Source organism: Hyperolius riggenbachi, chromosome 2 (genome assembly GCF_040937935.1).
Source record: "Hyperolius riggenbachi isolate aHypRig1 chromosome 2, aHypRig1.pri, whole genome shotgun sequence".
NCBI classification, from domain to species: domain Eukaryota; kingdom Metazoa; phylum Chordata; class Amphibia; order Anura; family Hyperoliidae; genus Hyperolius; species Hyperolius riggenbachi.
Window position 1 is genome coordinate 133,652,089 of NC_090647.1, and position 18,761 is coordinate 133,670,849.

At 42.5% G+C, this 18,761-nt stretch overlaps 1 protein-coding gene across 6 annotated transcripts in view; it reads left to right on the forward strand.

Annotated features, from left to right (window-relative positions):
- ARHGAP9 (Rho GTPase activating protein 9) overlaps positions 1-18,761 on the forward strand; it is a 173,187-nt gene that overhangs the window by 81,522 nt on the left and 72,904 nt on the right. For 5 of the 6 annotated variants that reach the window (XM_068267453.1, XM_068267455.1, XM_068267454.1 and 2 more), the window contains 2 exons: positions 14,528-14,755; positions 16,049-16,123. In XM_068267453.1, coding sequence (XP_068123554.1) covers positions 14,528-14,755; positions 16,049-16,123 — 303 coding nt within the window. Of the gene's footprint in view, positions 1-1,716; positions 1,965-14,527; positions 14,756-16,048; positions 16,124-18,761 lie in introns of those variants that run through there. The other variant, XM_068267458.1, reaches the window with a different exon arrangement.

The window sequence follows — 18,761 nt, forward strand, 5'->3', positions numbered from 1 at the left end:
AGGAAACTGCCAGGACCATGGTCCTCACAGTTTCCTGTGGGAAGGGTTTCACCACAATATCAGCCATACAGAGGCCCCGATGATCCGTTTGTGAAAAGGAATAGATTTCTCATGTAAAAGGGGGGTATCAGCTACTGATTGGGATGAAGTTCAATTCTTGGTCACTGGTAGACAGTTAGGACAGTAGGATAGGAGATGGGTCCCAGGGAAGAGGTTAGGGTTGAAGCACACCTGAACTGAGAGATACGGAGGATGGAATGCACACGCGCAAGAGCTTAGTATGAAGTGGGCCGTCTTCGGGAGCCCAATTGCTTCTGGAGCCTAGCCAAAGTGGGAGAGAGCAGTCCATAGAATGCTAATGGGGGAGTTTGCAGGGGAATACGGGGACCATGAGGAGAATGGGAAAGCTCTGTAAGACCCAGAGCCTCCCCTGTAAGTATCTGTTTTTTTGTTTTTAATTTCCCTTCAGACCCCCTTTAAATAATGCACATATCCTCGCTGTCCTGATGAGCATTTGACTTTAATACTTTTAGCCATAGACTCTAAACAAGCATGCCAGCCAAGTGTTTCTGACTGAAGTCTGACTAGATAGATTAGCTGTATGCTTGTTTCAGGTGTGTGATCCAAACACTACTGCAGCCAAAGAGATCTGCAGCGCTGCCAGGCAACTGGCATTGTTTAAAATGAAATAAATATGGCAGCCTCCATATCCCTCTCAGTCCGGGTGTTATTTAAGATCTAACAAAATTGTAATAATGCATCAAGGAGGAAGGTTAGGCACCAGCATTTTTAGTGAATGCTTTTGCTTAATATACGTGTTTAATGGGTATATATTATTTCGGCGCCGCTCAGTACGGTGTGGTGAGAGCCGAATGATGGCTCTCCACGCTGCCGCTAAACTCCGAGGCGGCGTTAAATACTACTACCACTCCGAGTTGTCGCAACTCGGAGGGAGATGTAATTCGGGGTCTGGCAGCCACCAGAGCCCCGAATTACCGCTACGCGGAGAGCGCAACGTAACATTGCTGCTATGACGGCGCCCAGCTTCGACGCTCGGCTCTCAGAGCCGCGCAACGAAATGAACTGATCCGCTGTTTAACTTAATATACCTGTATACCTGTACATATGATTTGCAGTGTAACCAGGGCGGGATTTACCATAAGGCACTGTAGGCACGTGCCTACAGGCGCATGATGATGGAAAAGCGGCTCACTACCCTCTTTGAGTGCCACCCTCCCATCTTCCCTATGCAGTGTCCTGTTGAGAGTGTAAATGAGAGGTTACTCACCTTGCTCTCTGCATTCCACTGACCAGATCTCTTTTCAGTCAGGGGCTTCTCTAGCTACTTAATATTGAGGGTACTTCTGGCTACCTAATACTAAGGGGCACCTGTAGCTACTTATGACAGGGAAGGGAAGTAAGGGAGAAGTGACAGCTGGGATAGTCAGCACACTTGCAGTGTGGTTTGGCGGGTTTTTTTAGGTCCATGGAGGGCAAAGTCTAAGGTGTCAGGACATCTGTGCCTATAGGCTCCTGTGATGTAAATGCGGGCCTGAGTGTAACAATCAGATATGTGGGGACCAGCTATGTATGTAAATATGAATGACAGAAGCAGGGAGGAGGAGGAGAAGATTGTTGTTTTAAAACCCAGTCCTTGCAAAATCAAGCATAGCAAAGTTCCTCTTTTCAGAAACAGAACAGGATATAGCATGCTGGCGACAGGCTTGTAGTGTAAAGGGGAGAAGGCGAGGTAGATATAACAATGGGATATTATACAAAGCGACCAGAGGAGAGGATATGTATGTCTCCGCTCTTTATGGTAATATAGCTCCAGCCCACCTGTATCATCCTGCTGCCTACACCTCCGCAGGTAGCTGCAAAAGGAAGCACACTGTGCAGTTTTCAGTACAGAACAAAGATCTCGTGTACCCACCAGAAATGCTTTACACTATATTCCTGAATTGGTAAGTAACTTCTGCTGGGAGTTTAAATGTCTTGAAATGAAGGGCATTGAAGGGCAGCCACGTCTGTAATTACTAGGTAATTCCTGGTAGGGTTGATCCAGGGATTACCATCTGGAGTCGGGAAGGAATTTTTCCCTATTAAGGCTAATTGGACCATGCCTTGTTTTTTTCGGCCTCCCCTGAATCAACTGGGATATGTGCGGGTTCAGGATTGGTTGGGTTTTTTTTTTGAGGTGGTGGTGATTGTGGGAGGGGGGTTCCTTCTGGATAAACTTGATGGACGGATGTCTTTTTTCAAACAAAGAAACTTTGAAAATTCGACCTTTGCTGAGAAACAACACAATCCATTCACTTGAGCTATAAATGCTGTATTTAGTGCAAGGATTAATGGCAAACATTATTTTAGTGTACTTTTTGTATTTTTATCCCCATATAAAATACATCCATCCACATAGAAACTGGTAGATATGAGGGTTAAAGCATACTGTCAGTCAATAGATGTGTGCAGGTGTTAAAAATAAGAAAAACAGACCCTGCTTTGTGCAGGTAATTACTCATGCGGCAGGTTGGAGGTTGATGGTGAATCTTCAAAGTACTGTTACTGTGCTCGAAAGAGGTGCAGTTACAGTTTACTGACAATTTTTGAAATTCTTAGCGGACTGAAAATTGTGATGCAAAGATTTTAGGCATTTTGTAATAATGAATTGAAAAAAAAAATAATTCTGCATTTGTATACTATATATTATATTTATGGCAGTTTTATAGTGAAAGTGGACTTTGACCCTTTATGACTCTACTGTGTTTGTAAAGGTATGTTTATTTAAAGTGACACTGAAGTGAAAAAAAAATAAACAAAAAACATATGATATAATGAATTGTATAAACAGTACGGATAAGGAATAGACTATTAGTAGCAAAAAAAATTAGTCTTATGTTTTTATTTTCAGTTATATAGCATTTTTTATAGCATTGCATCTCATTGTCATATTTGCAGTTTGCTCTGCCTTATAGTTTAAAATACAGAGTGTGGTTTGCAGAGCTAATGATCTTTTGAACTTCTCTTCTCACTGAACCTTATTTGAAGCTGTCACTGTTTCTTTGATGTATAGTGCTCCAGAAATCAGCGACCAATTTGGTCGTGGAGCTCAGAGAAGCCCTTTTGCATAGATAACAACCGAAGTTTCTCAACTCTTCCTGTACTGGAAATAATATATGACTTGTTTCTTTGCTATTGATGTTCTACTTCTTAGCTGTACTACATGTACAATTCATTATTTCATAGGTTTATTTTCACTTCAGATTCCCTTTAAGTTTATCCAAAAGGTGATAATTGTCTCTAATAGATGTGACAATGCCTGTGGTATAAAAGTTGTCATAGGAGTAATGCAGATTCACTTTTGGCAGTGGTATGGATATATATTTGGCTAGAATTCTATGAAAAAGCATATGTTTTTGGGAGAAAACCAGAGCACTCAATAGCCGAAGACATCTTGGAGAGAATGTACAAACTCCATGCAGATAGCCACCATACCACTCGAACATGTGCTGGAAAATTTCACAAGAGAATGGATTATAACTATATACTAATAATAGCATGGATTTCTCCAATCGGAGAGCACAATTGTCGGCAAATGACTGTGATGGCAGTGTATAAATCCAGTACAATGTATCTTTACACACCGACAATAACACAAATCATACAGACTAAAGTTTGCAACCAGCCAATATAATGGCACTGCATACTGGAAGAGCAAATCCATGTAATGCTAATGGACCATAGTGTTGACTGACTGTAGCTTTACACACCTGGGCCCAAATGCAATTCATTTTTTCTCCTGGGTTTTCTAATAGGTGATATTTTCAAATTTGTCTATAAAATTCCTATTAAGCCACCAGCGTAAGAAAATACTCAAAATAATTTTGACAGTACTTTTTCACCTACTTTTTGGTATTTTAACAGCTAAATGTTGAAAAGGTATTTTATATATAGAAGATGAAAAATTATCTCCTTGGAGAAAACTCAGGAGAAAAAGTGAATTGCATATGGGCCCTGGGACGCTATTTGACAACTGGGGCCATATGCAATTAACTTTTTCTCCTAAGTTTTCTCCAAGGAGATCATTTTTTATCTTCTATTTAAAGTAACTTTTTAGCACTTTGCAACTAAAAATGTACAAAAAGATAGACGGAGAAGTACTGTGAAAATTATTTTGAGCATTTTCTTGCTTGCAGGTGGTTTAAAGGGCATTTTATGACAAGTTGTGAAAATATCAACTTGAAGAAAACTAAGGAGAAAAAGTGAATTGCATATGGGCCATAATGTTACTCCTGAGTTTTCTCCAAGGAGATATTTTTCACACCTTATCAATAAAATACATTTCAAGCAACCAGCAAGTGAGGAAATATTCAAACTAAGTTTGATATTTGTTTTCTATATACTTTTAGTAATTTTTCATTTGCAAAGTATTATTTGTAGTGAAGATGAAAAATTATATCCTGGGAGAAAGCTCAGGAGAAATATTAATTGCATATGGACCCATATGCTATTAACTTTTTCTCCTGAGTTTGCACCTAGATCACCAGCAAGCAAAACAAAAACCTCAACATAAGTTTGATAGCACCTTTTTACCTACTTTTTGGTACTTTTTCCATTGCCAAGTGCTGAAAAGTTATTCTAAATTAAAGATGAAAAATAATCTCCTAGGAGAAAACTCTTGGGAAAAAGTTAATTGCATATGGCTCATGGGCTCTAGTGTCCAAATGGAATGCTCACTTTGTATTGTATTTAATGATACTTACATTATTAGTACATTGACATATACTCACATAGAATGGCAGAACAGATATACAGAAGAGAAATGCACAGAAGTGAAATGGTGGACTGTAAGAAGTACGGTAATATTGCAGAAAGCATTGCAGTAGTTAGTGGTGAAACTTCCGTGAGGTAAACTATCAGGCACACCACACTATTGTAACATCGTTGAAAAGCTTGGTTTGTTTTTCACTGAGCTGAAAAAATTAAACAGCCCTAAAAACTCAAGTAGTATGGATTTCTCCAGTCCAAGATCGCAATGGTTGGTAAATTACTGGAGTGGCAGTGTATAAATCCAGTAAAATCGCTTTTTACACACAGATCATAAGACAGACAAAACTCATACAGACAAAAGTTTGCAACCTGCCAGTATAATGAAAAATAATGTATACTGGAGGAACAAATCCATGTAATGCTAAAGTCTTATCAGCTGAACGACGGACTGTACACATGCCCGATTTAGCGTCTGAACGACGGGACGTCCAAACGTCCCGTTGTTTAAAAAAATCTGACGTGTGTATGGGCCTTTAGGGACCATTCTGAGCAGTACTGAATGATTGTTGCTCTACACAACTCGCCCCCTATTCTATTAACTTTTCGCCTAATGCTGTGAATAATCAATTAGTTTTTTTCAGCAGATTTACTGTCCGATTGTTTTTCCAAATTATTTTCCAATCGATTTTCCGTTTGTTTTTCTTATCGATTTCACTTCACTTCTATGAGCAATCGAACAGGAAAATGATCGAATATTAGGTCGGACCTGTCGGGAATTTATCTATCGAACCATCTATCTGCCAAAAAATCTCATGGTGTATTCCCAGCATAAGTTTTCTCCTAGTTGATATTTTCACGCCAAACCAATGAAATGTCTTTTAAGCCTCCAGCAAAAAAGAGAATATGGAAAATAATTTTGAAAGTACTACTGTATTAACCCTATTTTTGGTATGTTTTCAATTGCAGAATGCTGAAAGGTTATTTTAAAGGATACCAGAGCCCAAATGAATATGAGAAACGGTGGGAGCAGGCATGTATGGTGAGCTGTCCTGATGCTCACCGCTCCCCCTTTTCTCCATTCTGCTCCCTTCCACTACCTGTAATTGCCCTCCAGCATCCTCTTTCGGTTAGCCAGGTCGGACATCACTGTGCCTGCGCTGGCCCGGCTGCATGCCTCCTCCACAAGCCGTCTCTAAGCTTCTCTATCTACACCAGCTACACTGCCCAGCTACACTACACTGCACTACAGACTACACTACCCTAGCCCCTGCTGCCCCACCAGCTAAGCCAGGAGTGCCCAATAGGTCAATTGCGGTCTACCAGTAGATCGTGACCGACTGCTGGTTAGATTGCGGCTGCGTGGCTGCATCCCATCAAAGGGCCTCTCACTTCAGCCAAGCATTTCCCCTCCCTATCCCTTCCCTGATTGGCCGTGAGCAGTGCCGGCAGCAGAATTTCATGGGATTGCGCCTTATTTGCCATCCACACCGCCCACTGGACCAAACGCCCACTGTCTCTGCCACCGTCTTAATTGTCCGTCCTCCATGAAGAAGGAGGAGCCGTGGCTGAAGGAGGCAAGACTGGGATGATCCACAGACACCACCGCTGGAGCTGGAGGGAAGTAAGTGATTACTATACTGGGCACCTATACTAAGCTACCTATACTGGGTACCTATACTTAGCTACCTATACTGGAGGCACCTATACTTAGCTACCTGTACTGGGGGCACCTATACTTAGCTACCTGTGCTGGGGGCACTTATACTTAGCTATCTATACTGGGGGCACCTATACTTAGTTACCTATGCTGCGGGCACTTATACTTAGTTACCCATACTGGGGGCACCTATACTTAGTTACCTATACTGGGGGCACCTATGCCTGGCTACCTATACAGCGGGCACCTATACTTGGGCATCTATACTTGGGGGCTGTTCGTGACAATGTGTGGGTGATGGGGGAGAAGGATTCTGCAACTATTTGCTATGCTTAGCATTCAAAATGTTGGTAGATCTCTTGGTCTCTGCAAATTTCAAAGTAGCGCGCAAGCTGAAAAAGTGTGGGCACCCCTTACCTAAGCTATACTACACTAATCCCTGCTGCCCACCACCTAAGCTGCACTACATTACACTACACTACACTAACTCTACCACTGAAATCACTCACCTGATCCTCCACTCTCGCGACGCTCCTCTCCCCTTCTCTCCAGTCCTGGAACTCCACACGTGATCCTCACCTTCTCCTGCAGCTTCCCGTAAACTGTGGCTGTCCGCTATACCATTTCGGTCCTCCGTACTTTCTAGCTGTTTAGTTTATAATTAGTGGTTAACTTTGTGACCCCAGTGGTGCACCTGCGTCGTACATCATGCATGAATGCACCGGGGTGGTGCACATGCGATGCTGGGGTCATGCAGGGAACCACTAATTATGAAGTATGGAGGACCGAAGCAGTATAGCGGCAGGCAGTCATAGTGTACGGGAAGCTGCAGGAGGAGAAGAGGATTGCGTGGATGGGCAGGAAGCAGTAAGTATATTCCACTGTTAGGAATACCATATATTCGGAATATAAGACACACCCACTTTTTCCTCCCAATTTTGGAGAAGAAAAAGTGTGTCTTATATTCTGAAAAACTCCTATTTTGGGCTCATTATCGCTACTTTTTTGTGATGTTTTTTCTTGTTTTGTTTTGCCTTTGCAATTGTTGTGCGATTTTGAAATTGGCCATTGTGTTTGCAATTTGCAATTGAATTGACTAGAGAGATCACATTGAAACAGGGAGAGCACAAAGAAAAGGCATAGCTTCTTGTTTTGTATGCAGATAACTTTTTTTTTTTTGCACGCCAATCCAACATTACGCAAAGACAAACACTGAAAAACTGCACCAGGCAGTGTGTTTGAGATTGTGTAAAAATGGCATTGCGCTAGTGAAAAAGCTGCAACACAATTTACACTATAGTGCTGGCATCGATACAGTCGGAAAAATGCATGTGTACCAGAAAACTGGTGAGAAATTGATGGTGGAAACAGGCCCTTACTGCTGCGTGAGTTGTGGCAGTATGTGACTGAGGGAGATAATGGTTTAATCAGTTGGCTGAAGACCATGCATGTAGCAGCTCTCATTTCAATCCATGTAATCCAAACAAAGTAATCAATCATGCAAAACTGAAATTGTGAGTGTTGAATTTACACATTGCCCACATTGTTTTCAGCTAAAGTCAAAAGGGTATTTCCATTCAAATAAACCGGTTTGATGATGTTTGTGTCTTAACAAAAGATTAGAGAAATCATATACATAGTCAAACTTACGAAGTGAATTACTCCTTCTGAAGATAGAACTAAATATTAGCTCTGTCAATAAAATTGAATTGCTGTTTCGGCTTAATTACTCTGCAATTAAGGAGGCCCACCGTAACCGTAACTGCGACTGGGCCCACCTTGGCTACGAGCCCCATAGCAGCTTCTATGACTGCTATGGTGATTCCTACACTTAAAAGAAGCACAGTTAGAATGAATTAAAGAACAGAGAACATTTTTGTACCTCCGACTCCACAGTACAAGACCTTCTTCATAATATTGTGTATTGCAGCACTATACACTCATCATACATTGCAAAGAAAGCACTATCTGACATTCCTACTTCTGAGATGTGCAGCCATGGCATGTGTTATCATATAGGAGGACGAATTTTTGTTTTCTGTGTAGTGCTGTTCCATTCATTGTAATTGAAATGCATCACCTGACAGTGACGTAGTTGCAGTGTATTCCACTTTTATTGTAGGTAACCTAGAATGAGGCCTGAGGTTGGAAAACAATCTTCATTTGTATCTTTCAGCAGAATTAGTCTTGTATTTTATATATAGCAATAAATATATTTAAAATACTTGGTGGGCCAGGTACTTTAGCTCCATTTCTTGTTGAGATGATGAATTGGAGAGACAGCAGTCCAGACAACTCCATCTAATGTACACTGATACACTAGAATGAAATAATCAGGGAATTAGATAGGAGTGGGAGCAGCCAGTCTTTCCCTGTATGCACAGATTAACAGACTCCACCTACCTCCTCCCTCTGCTGAGAGATTAGTTTTCTGTGGCCAGCACTGCAGCACTACACCTGAGCAGAGTTATTTCCATGTCCCAGCTCAGACTGTAAGGCTGTGTTCCCACTTGTTCCGGACCACGTGCAGCCAGCGGACCACCGTGGTACGGCTGTAGCCCGGGTCAGATGCGCTCCCTGTTATTTTATTTGGTAGAAAGCATCCGTGTGCCTGGGATTATCGCAGACTGCACAGAAATGGAGTCTGCTTCCCACTGATCCGATGCAGCGTGACAAGTGTGAACGGCTCCTATTAATAAAATAGGAGCCATTCACTTTGGAGTGGAGAACAGACAAAAAATATCCATTCTCCGCTGTAGTGGGAACAGAACCTTAAAGAACATGTACGGCTAACTCTCATCACACCCATCTGAATTTTATGCACATATGGCAACAGTAGCTAGTTCTGAATACTAGACATCAGGGAACTGTATAGCGGAGGGAATGATGATAAGAATATAATAAGAAGGAACTCGGACAAGCATTTTAAAAACTGATTTAATTTCTTAAGTGCTGGGAATTTCCCGCTCGTGTGAACTTTAGCTGCTCAGCAAGTTTCCAGAATACGTCTGCTGGACTTTGATAGGAGAACACAGCCTATAAATTCTTCCTTAACCTTTTTCTCTTCCTAATTGCCACTCATACTTAGCTATTAGCAGAAATATGTTGTTATATTCATTATCTATTGTTTGGTTTTTGTTGCTATAAAAGTTGATAAGGAGTATACAGCTTTGTGATCACGTATGTACATTGAATTGTGTGCATAATTATTCAATGATAAACAGAAAACTGGAAGAATATGTTTAAAATGTTGCACCTTTATTGCCCTTTAACCAGGGTCGGATTTACCATAAGGCACTGTAGCCACGTGCCTACAGATGCCTGATGATGAAAAGGTGGCTCACTGCCCTCCCCCCCCCCCCCCCAAAGGGCCTCTCTTCTGCCTTCCCTATGCAGAGTCGCGAGCAGAGTGTAAATGAGAGGTTACTCACCCTACTCTCAGCATTCCACTGATACATAGCATATACTACATCAACATATCAAAACATGACATGCATTCAGAACAGGGGCCAGTGAGGACAGGATAGCTGAACTGGTCATGGGGAGCTCGAGGTTGAGTTCAGAAGGTGCACCGCCTGAAGGAAGAAGGTGCTCCAGCATCTAGTGGTTCTGGAGGGGATGGCTCTGAAACGGCGGCCCAGTGGGAGAAGCTTGAAGAAGCGGTTGCCAGGGTGGGAGGGGTCTTGTGAGATCTTGATGGCTCTTGTCCCCATTCTGGTAGTGTGGAGGAGATCAAGGGGCGGCAGGGGCCTCCAATGATCTTTTCTGCAGTGCTGATTACTCTATGCAGTTTGTACTTGTCCTTAGCAGATGCCCCTGCATGCCAGACGATGAGGGAGGAGCACAGGATGGATTCCACGGTGGCCGTGTAAAAGCTCTTAAGCAGTTCACACGGGATGCCGAATTTTCTCAGCTGACGCAAGAAAAATAACCTCTGCTGTGCCTTCTTCTGGATTTTGGTAGTGTTCTCCCCCCATCTTAGGTCATTAGTAATGGTTGTGCCAAGGAATCTAACGCACGGAACCCTGGAGACCTCTGTCTCCCCAATTTGTACCGGAAGGACGGTGGGCGGGCGTTTCCTATAGTCCATAATCAGTTCAACAGTCTTTGCCGCATTGAGGACGAGATTGTTGTCTTTGCACCAGTTGCAGATCCTGTCTATCTCATAACGATAGGCATGCTCACTATTCCTGCTGATGAGGCCGATGATTGTTGTGTCATCCGCAAATTTAATGACCTTGACAGAGTCATCAGTTGAGGTGCAGTTGTTGGTGTATAATGAGAACAGAAGCAGTGACAAAACACACCCTTGCGGTGCTCCTGTATTGGTTGTTCGCTCGCTGGAGTAGCAATTGACAAGCTTAACCTTCTGCGATCTGTTTGAAAGGAAGTCTCTAATCCACCTGCAGAGGTAGGGGGCTACTCCCAGCTGTACAAGGTAGACAAGCAGGATGTCTGGGCAGATGGTATTGAACGCAGAACTGAAGTCCAGGAACAGGAGCCTGGCGTAGGAGTCGGGTCTATCGAGGTGCTCCGTGATGTATGCCAGACTGATGTTAATGGCGTCCTCTACCGACCTATTAGCCCTGTAAGCAAATTGATGTGAGTCCAGGAGGGCGTTTGTGGATAGATTCAGCGAGGCAGGAATGAGCCGCTCAAAGATCTTCATGATGGTGGGGGTTAGGGCTACTGGTCTGAAATTATTGTGATCTGTGTTTCCCGGTTTTTTGGGGACTGGGATGAACGTGGATCTCTTAAAGCAGGAGGGGACCTTGCCTTCTGTTAGAGACCTGTTGAAGATGGAGGCGAGGACAGGAGCTAGCTGGACAGCACACGTTCTCAGACAGATCGACGACACGCCATCCGGGCCTGAGGCTTTCCTGGGGTTGAGTTTGCGTAGGTGACGTAGCATCTCCTCTTCTTGGACTGCATCTGAAGCTGCGGGGCCACTGTCCTCTAAGTTAGGTGGAGGGGAGTGAGCCTCACTGGCCATGGCCCCAGAGACTCCAGGCTGCTTGGGACTTTATTCGAACCTGCAGTAGAAGTCGTTGAGTTCATCAGCCAGTTGAGTGCTAGGTGGCGTTTGCTGGGGGGGGGGGCTTGAAATTTGTAACTGCCCTCAGGCCTTTCCAGACCTCACATAAGTTGTTGGACTGAAGGCTCAGACTCAGCTTGTCTGAGTAGGCCCTCTTTGCCTGTTTCACTTCACAATTTAGGGTATTCCTGGCGGCTCTGAACTCTTCAAGGGGGCCAGTCTTGTGCGCTACCACCTTCAGTTTCCTGAGCCGGCGCAGCTTGCTGCTAAACCAAGGCTTGTTGTTAGGGTACACCTTGGTTGGGATGCATGTGTCCTCACAGAAACTGATATAGGAGGTGATGTTCTCAGTCCATTCCTCCAGGGTGGGGGCCGCCAGGGCTGACCAGTCCGTGCAATCAAAGCATGCCTGGAGCTCACGCTTGGCCTCCTAAGACCACCTTTTGGATGACCTGATCGCAGGCTTGACGGTGTCAAGGTGTCTCCTGTAGGTGGGGATCAGGTGGATTAGGCAATGGTCGGAGTTCCCCAGGGCAGCGCCTTGAGCAGCCTTGTACGCGATCTTGTGGACAGTGTAACAGTGGTCGAGGGTGCGGTCGTTCCTGGTAGGGCAGGTCACATGCTGCTTGTACTGGGGCAGTTCTAGGTTTAGATTTGCATTGTTAAAGTCCCCCAGTATGATAAGGAGGGCCCCTGGGAGGAGGGTTTCGCACCTCGAGATGCAGTTGCTCAGGGTACGTAAGGCCTGCTTGGTGTTTGCGTCAGGGGGGATGTAGACTCCGACGAGAACAAAGGATGTGATCTCTCTGGGCGAGTACTGTGGCCTGCAATTGATTGCTAGAATCTCGGCATCAGGGGAACAGATAGTGCTGAGGATGGTGGTGTCGGTGCACCAGGCGGAGTTTATGTAGAAGCATATCCCTCCTCCTCGCTTTTTTTCCGGAGAGGGTGGGATCACGGTCAGCACGGTGGATGTTGTAGCCTGGCACCTGTAGGTGGTTATCGGGAATGCCATCGTTCAGCCAGGTCTCTGTGAAGCAAAGAACTGGGATGTTCCTGCAGATCGCCGGTTTGCTGTCGAGAAGTAGGAGCAGCTCGTCCACCTTGTTGGTGAGAGAACAGACGTTCGCTAGAAGAATGGCTACCTATCACTAAGGGGCACCTTTAGATACCTATGACGGGCAAAGGAAGTAAGGGAGGGATGACAGCTGGGCCAGCTAGCACACTTGCGGTGCAGTTTTTTTTTTTATCAGAAACCGCAAAGTATTTTTAATGTTACTGAAAGTGTTACCGGTATTTTTATTTAGCACTTTGCATGTTTGGGATCAAGAAACAAAATTAAAGTCTGACATAACGTGCAAGGAGATAATTTTTCATCTTTTATTTAAAATAACTTTTCATCACTATACAATTGAAAAAGTACCAAAAAAGTAGGTGAAAAGGTACTATCAAAATTATTTTGAGTATTTTCTTGCTTGTTCATGGCTTAAAATGCATTTTATTGATAAGGTGTGAAAATATCACCTAGGAAAAAATTTAGGAGAAAAAATGAATTCAATAAGGCCCTTTATTTGTTACACAGTCATATTTGACCACTTTGTCAAAAGCCGTACTCCTCACTGGACCCACATTGCACCTGTGCAATTCCATTTTCCTAGTGGCCACAAATGCCCCTGTGAGTACTGCCGGTAATTTGTGCTGTTTGCTGTTTGGTTGAGACTAGTTAGTTAAATTCCGGCTTATCGGGATCTAAATACATCCATGCTGTGCAAAATAAAGCTATGTGCCCACTTTACAATCTTCAATGCATACAGATGTCCTCCGTTATCAGCGACCTCCTCTTCTGCTCCAGATTAGCCAAACGTGCAAAAGCTGTCACTGAGTGCTGCCAAACTGTGACACACCATGAGGAATCTCCATGTGTCTTGGCATCTATGACATAGTCACTGTTATCTCATAGAGGCCATGAACATGGGGATTCCTGAATCCTTGCCTGTGAGGAAGCAAACTGAGATTTGAAAAACATGAAGCAACTTACTGTGAAGGGATCTGTTGATCTGTGATGCATTTTAATACTTTTCCTGTAAGTAACCAATCCTTGAGCTTGGTAGTTTTTTTTCTGAAACTCAACAAATACAATAATATGTTGTGTATTGTTTAAGAGCTGGTTCACACTAGGTCCATTTTTAAAACCTGATCAAACCGGAGCCACGGATAGCAATGTTAAAAATAGCAGCCGTCTTTATCCAAACAAAAACAGATCCGTCTGCGTTTGCTGGGACTCGTTTTGAAAACCTGAACGGAGGGTCTGGATTTGCTGCATTTTCACGGGCTGCATTTGGTGCCTGGGGCACCGAGAGGCCAGGAACAACCCTGCCCCTAATGTTAAATGCCATGTGGGGTGCTACTCTTTACAAACTGTGCGTGCCTTGAGTTAAAAAATATGAGTAAAAAAGTTTCTTAGACATTGACCTGCCTTGTGGCCACCTGTTATCATACTAAAGACAGCAAGCCACTAAGGTAGAGTGATGTCTCCACATTGTGTTGAAGCAGAGACCCCCAGACAGATGTTTAACTTACACTTGCCATGCGTTAAATATTATGGCTGCTTTTTTTACACTCTTTATAAGAATGCTAGCTACCTGCTATGCTGATCATTAGTTCATAATACTTTCTGACTGCCTCCCTCACCAGTATACAGAGCAAAAGTGTTGGATGAAAGTCAGTATACCTGATCTGCATTCTCATTACTGGTGACATAATATGTAGCTCTGGGACATTTGAAATAAGTCAGATCTCCTGATTTAACACTAGATCCAGGTAAGTGACTGAGAAATTATCACAGCCATAAGATCAGCATTGTTTGTCATCATAAAACTTGCATTATGTAGACGGAGGACAACAAATACAGTCTCATTATTTATTTAATAGTTGCTAAAGGTGAACACTGTATTGTATGATGAAACTTATCTTTGTATGATGAAACTGATGTTTCTTTTAGAGAAATTAAATGCATGCTAAATCTATGCATGTTTAATATTTTGTACTTTTTCTTTTCTGCTAAGGTGAGCTTGGCTAACACAATGCAGGACACTCCAGTCTACTGCAATTTGGAGGAGATGAAGAAAACAAAAGGAGCTCCTCCGACTCCTACTTGTCCTCCTATCCACACTGTGGATAGCTGGGAATGTTATGAGGACCCAACAACAGGCAGGAATTTTTTCATTAACACCGAAACCAAAGAGAAAACTTGGAAGCCTCCTAGGAGATCCCGGGACAAGACGCCAAGAAGAGTGAGTACATCTGCTGCTTTTTTATGGTCACCAAAAAAAGACATGGATCATAACTTCTGCCTGTGTAAAGCCTAGGTCTATTATTATTTATAAAGCACCAGCATACTACGCAGAGCTGAACAGCAGGTAAATAGGGAGACAGACAACAAGTTACAAGATCATGTAACAAAGTTTTTGAGTTTTAGAGACCACATAGTTTCAATCCAAGTCGGTCCGCAGGAAGGGTACCTGGTGAAGGGTTACGTTATCAAATAGGATATACTAGGAAGGAGGACCTTACCAGATGCTTTCAATCTAAAGTGATGGGGTAAGGACACATTAGGTTGCATAATAGGAGCTCAGCAGAGCGGTTTATGGCATTGATGCAGGGGGTTAGGCAATCTTCAAGAGGTGCATTGTGAGGAATTGTTTGAAGGAAAAGTAGGCATGAAATAGTAGTTGATAAATATATTAATTCGACTAATGGTGAAAATAAACAGCTAAATAACCAGTTCAACTCTATTACGAAGGTACGGACTCAGCATTAACCTGTACTCACACTGGCATTTGCCTAAACCTAAATTAATAAATATTTATATATTGAGACTTGTGTTCACCTGGGTTTGCATTGGTGCCTACAAATTGTGGTGTGGCAGTTAGTTCAATCAAGTGATTGAAGCAGGAATCTTTAGTAATAGAAAACTGTGCCTGCACAGCAAAATAAATCACCAAAACACCTTCCCGGAAAAGAGCAATTACCGTATGTAAGTCAGCTCCCTCCGCCTCATAGCAGCACATCATCTAGGTGGTATTCTAGTGATGTTGGAAGCACTTCTCTGTAGGGATAAGATGGAACTGTGACTTCTGCCTTCTTCTAGGTTAAACTGAAACACTCTTCCTCTGTAGTGTTATAGATGTATGATAAATGGAGAGTGGGTTACTAAACATAGACTGTACAATGTCATGGTATAAATCATAATGCAAGCAAAACACAGAAGTAAAAATTCCAGTAAAAATTCTAATAGAAGGCAAATATGGCCAACACTGTACAGTATGTGATGTTGGCCAAAATCAAGGTGAGATTCTGTGTATGGGGTCACTGGAGCTCACTTATGCATAATTGGTCTGTTCATGGAGGTTTTTGTAAGCGGTGAAATATTATTTCTTTTAACCCATCAGTTAATACACTACCTGCAGTTATTGTGCCAGAACCTTGAATATAAACTCATGGTGTTTACTCTAAGCTGAAATTTCATTTTTGGATAGAGCTGCCTTTTACTGTTTATCTCATAATTGTGTTCTCTATGTCATCAGGGGGATAACAACCAATCAGCAGACATAGAGTCATCAGAGGACAGTGAAGATCCAGCCTCCATATCACAGCAAGAGGTGAGATTTGTCTGTTGGTCTTGTGTGACCAGTCTATAGAGAATGAGCTCTGAGGAAGCATGAGGGCTGTTCTTAGGGATCAGCGGAGATTCGATTTGGTCCAATAACAGGGCAGGTTTATACAAATACTTGGCTAACTAGAAATCACTGCACCCCCCCCCCTGTAAAACTTTGGATGGGCCCCCCTCCCCCTGCACACTGAATAGGGACTGCCTACAAATCTTTGTCTACAAAACTTTGTATGATTTGTTATCAGTGGCTGAGCAGATGCAGTCATTAGAACAATTGTGCAGAGAGCAGAAAGTTTTTTTTCTCTCCTTGATCTTAGTTGTCAGTCTCTCAATTCGGGGCCCCTGTGGCTTTTGGGGCCCCCTGCAGCTGCATCCCTTGCAGCTGCATCCCTTGCAGGGTCTATTGTTATGCCCCTTCTTGGCTTGTTCCATATCTCAGTAAGGGTATTACTTGACATGACTTAATAGCACAAAATAATATATTTAATGCAAATAATACTTCATTTCACATTAGTACTTATTATAAATTCAGTTATTTAAATATTTGAACCTTTACATTCTCTTTTTACTTTAGTTTATTTTATTTTTTTTTGCTTCAGGTCACCATAGGATCTTATAATTGCATGAATTGCTAGTGCAATACTTTGTGACTTTATTATCAGCAACTGATAGCTTAACAAGCATAAATAATCTTTTATGACTATAAACAGAGTATTTTTAGAAAACGTAAGATATATAAAGTCATCAAATGCCATAACGTGTGATCATGAAAACACAACTTTATTATTAGTACAATGATTTTAAAAGAATAGACAGTGTATCAAATAGAGAGCTGTTAAGCATATCACATGTGTGCTTGAGAAAGGAGCAGCAAGACTCTGAAACCTCAGTTTAACTGCATATACAGCAGATCTCTTTGCTTTTAAAGTGGAACTACAATCTGGCATAACATAAAATTGAAGCCTCTAAAGTCTGGCTTGCTTCATGTCTTGAGGCCACATTTTATAAAGGTTTTAATTTGCAGAAACTTCATTTGACAAAAAATATATAATTTTGGCACTCTTCTCACTAACCTTAAGTTACATTTAAAATTTTGCCTGGTCGTGGGCTTGTCTAGGTGCTCTTCTATTGAGCAGGTGTATGTAAACTCAATTCTATCAATTTCCTCAACCACTGTGAGCCAATACATATTAATGCTTCAGATTATTTGGGCAGCACGGTGGCATAGTGGTTAGCGCTGGGTGCCCGCTTCAAATCCTAGCCAGGGTACTATCTGCACGGAAGTTGTATGTTCTCCCTGTGTCTGATTGGGTTTCATCTGGGCGCTCCGGTTTCCTCCCATATCCTAAAAAACATACAGATAAGTTAATTGGCTTCCCCGCCAAATTGGCCCTAAACTATGATACATAATAGACATATGACTATGGTAGGGATTAGATTGTGAGCTCCTCTGAGGGACAGTCAAGTGACAAGATGTTATACACTGTACAGTGCTGCAGAAGTTGACAGCGCTATGTAAATACTAATTAATAATAATAGGATCTTACAGGATAGATAGTGTTGGTTGGATTCATTTTAGATACATTTTTGTATTCTATACACTATGTTTCAGCTGACCAGAGAGCGTTACGCTTCATGTTAGTATCTACTTAATGAGCATTTGAAAAAAATAAAGGTTTGGTACATTTCCAAAACCTTGGATTTTCTCTACAAATCAGTGACAGTTTGTAATTTTGCAGTTTTCTTCAGACCATGGATGGTGTAACATCTGAGACAATAAGTAAAATTGGATATAAAGTACAGCTTGCATAAGTGTCACTGTGGCTGACTGGCTGTGTTCTTCCTTCCTGTAATACAAGCCACAAGTTCTATGTGTTGTCATACTCTGTCAGCTCTGTCAGGACATTGGCCAGTATTTCATTGTTTTCTGTGGCTTGTCACTAAATATAGCGGGCCGGGCTAAGAGTGTAACCCGCGTTACTTGTTGCTAGAAATAAGAGTAATATTGCTGTGCACTGTCTGTACACTTCAGTATTACATCAATTTTGTGCATCAGGCCCAATGTGCTCCATTCCAACATGAATATTTTTATATTTACACTTCATCAGAGCATAGGAAAACAAAAGTTTGCTTTCTTAAAACAGAAAGAATTTGCGATAATTCAGGTTGGAGTTAGCTCTGAGATTCCTCCCAGTGCATCACTGCTGAATATATGCAAATTCACCATTGTTGCCCTTAGAAGCTAAACACACCTCCAGATCCGCTGGAATGCAATGATGTGTCAGCTTGTTAATTTGTACAGAGCCATAATAATCCAACATGCATACAGACTGTTTCGGATTGGTTGATCCTACCAGTGCATGGCATGGATCAATTTGGCTCTAGGAAGTAGGGCTTGAAACACCCAGAGGTACAGACTAACCAGCAAGCTCATGGTGAACCAGAACTAATTTTAGTGTGTAAGGGGCTACAATGGTCCTAAAAGTCCCCTTACTAAAATGCATGGAAAACAAAAGTTTGCTTTCTTAAAAAGCATAGGGAAATGCGGGCGGGGGGGGGGGGGGGGGGGGGGGCTAAGGATTACAGTTGCCGGTGCAGTGTCTGGGGACAGGTACAAGTTAAGACAC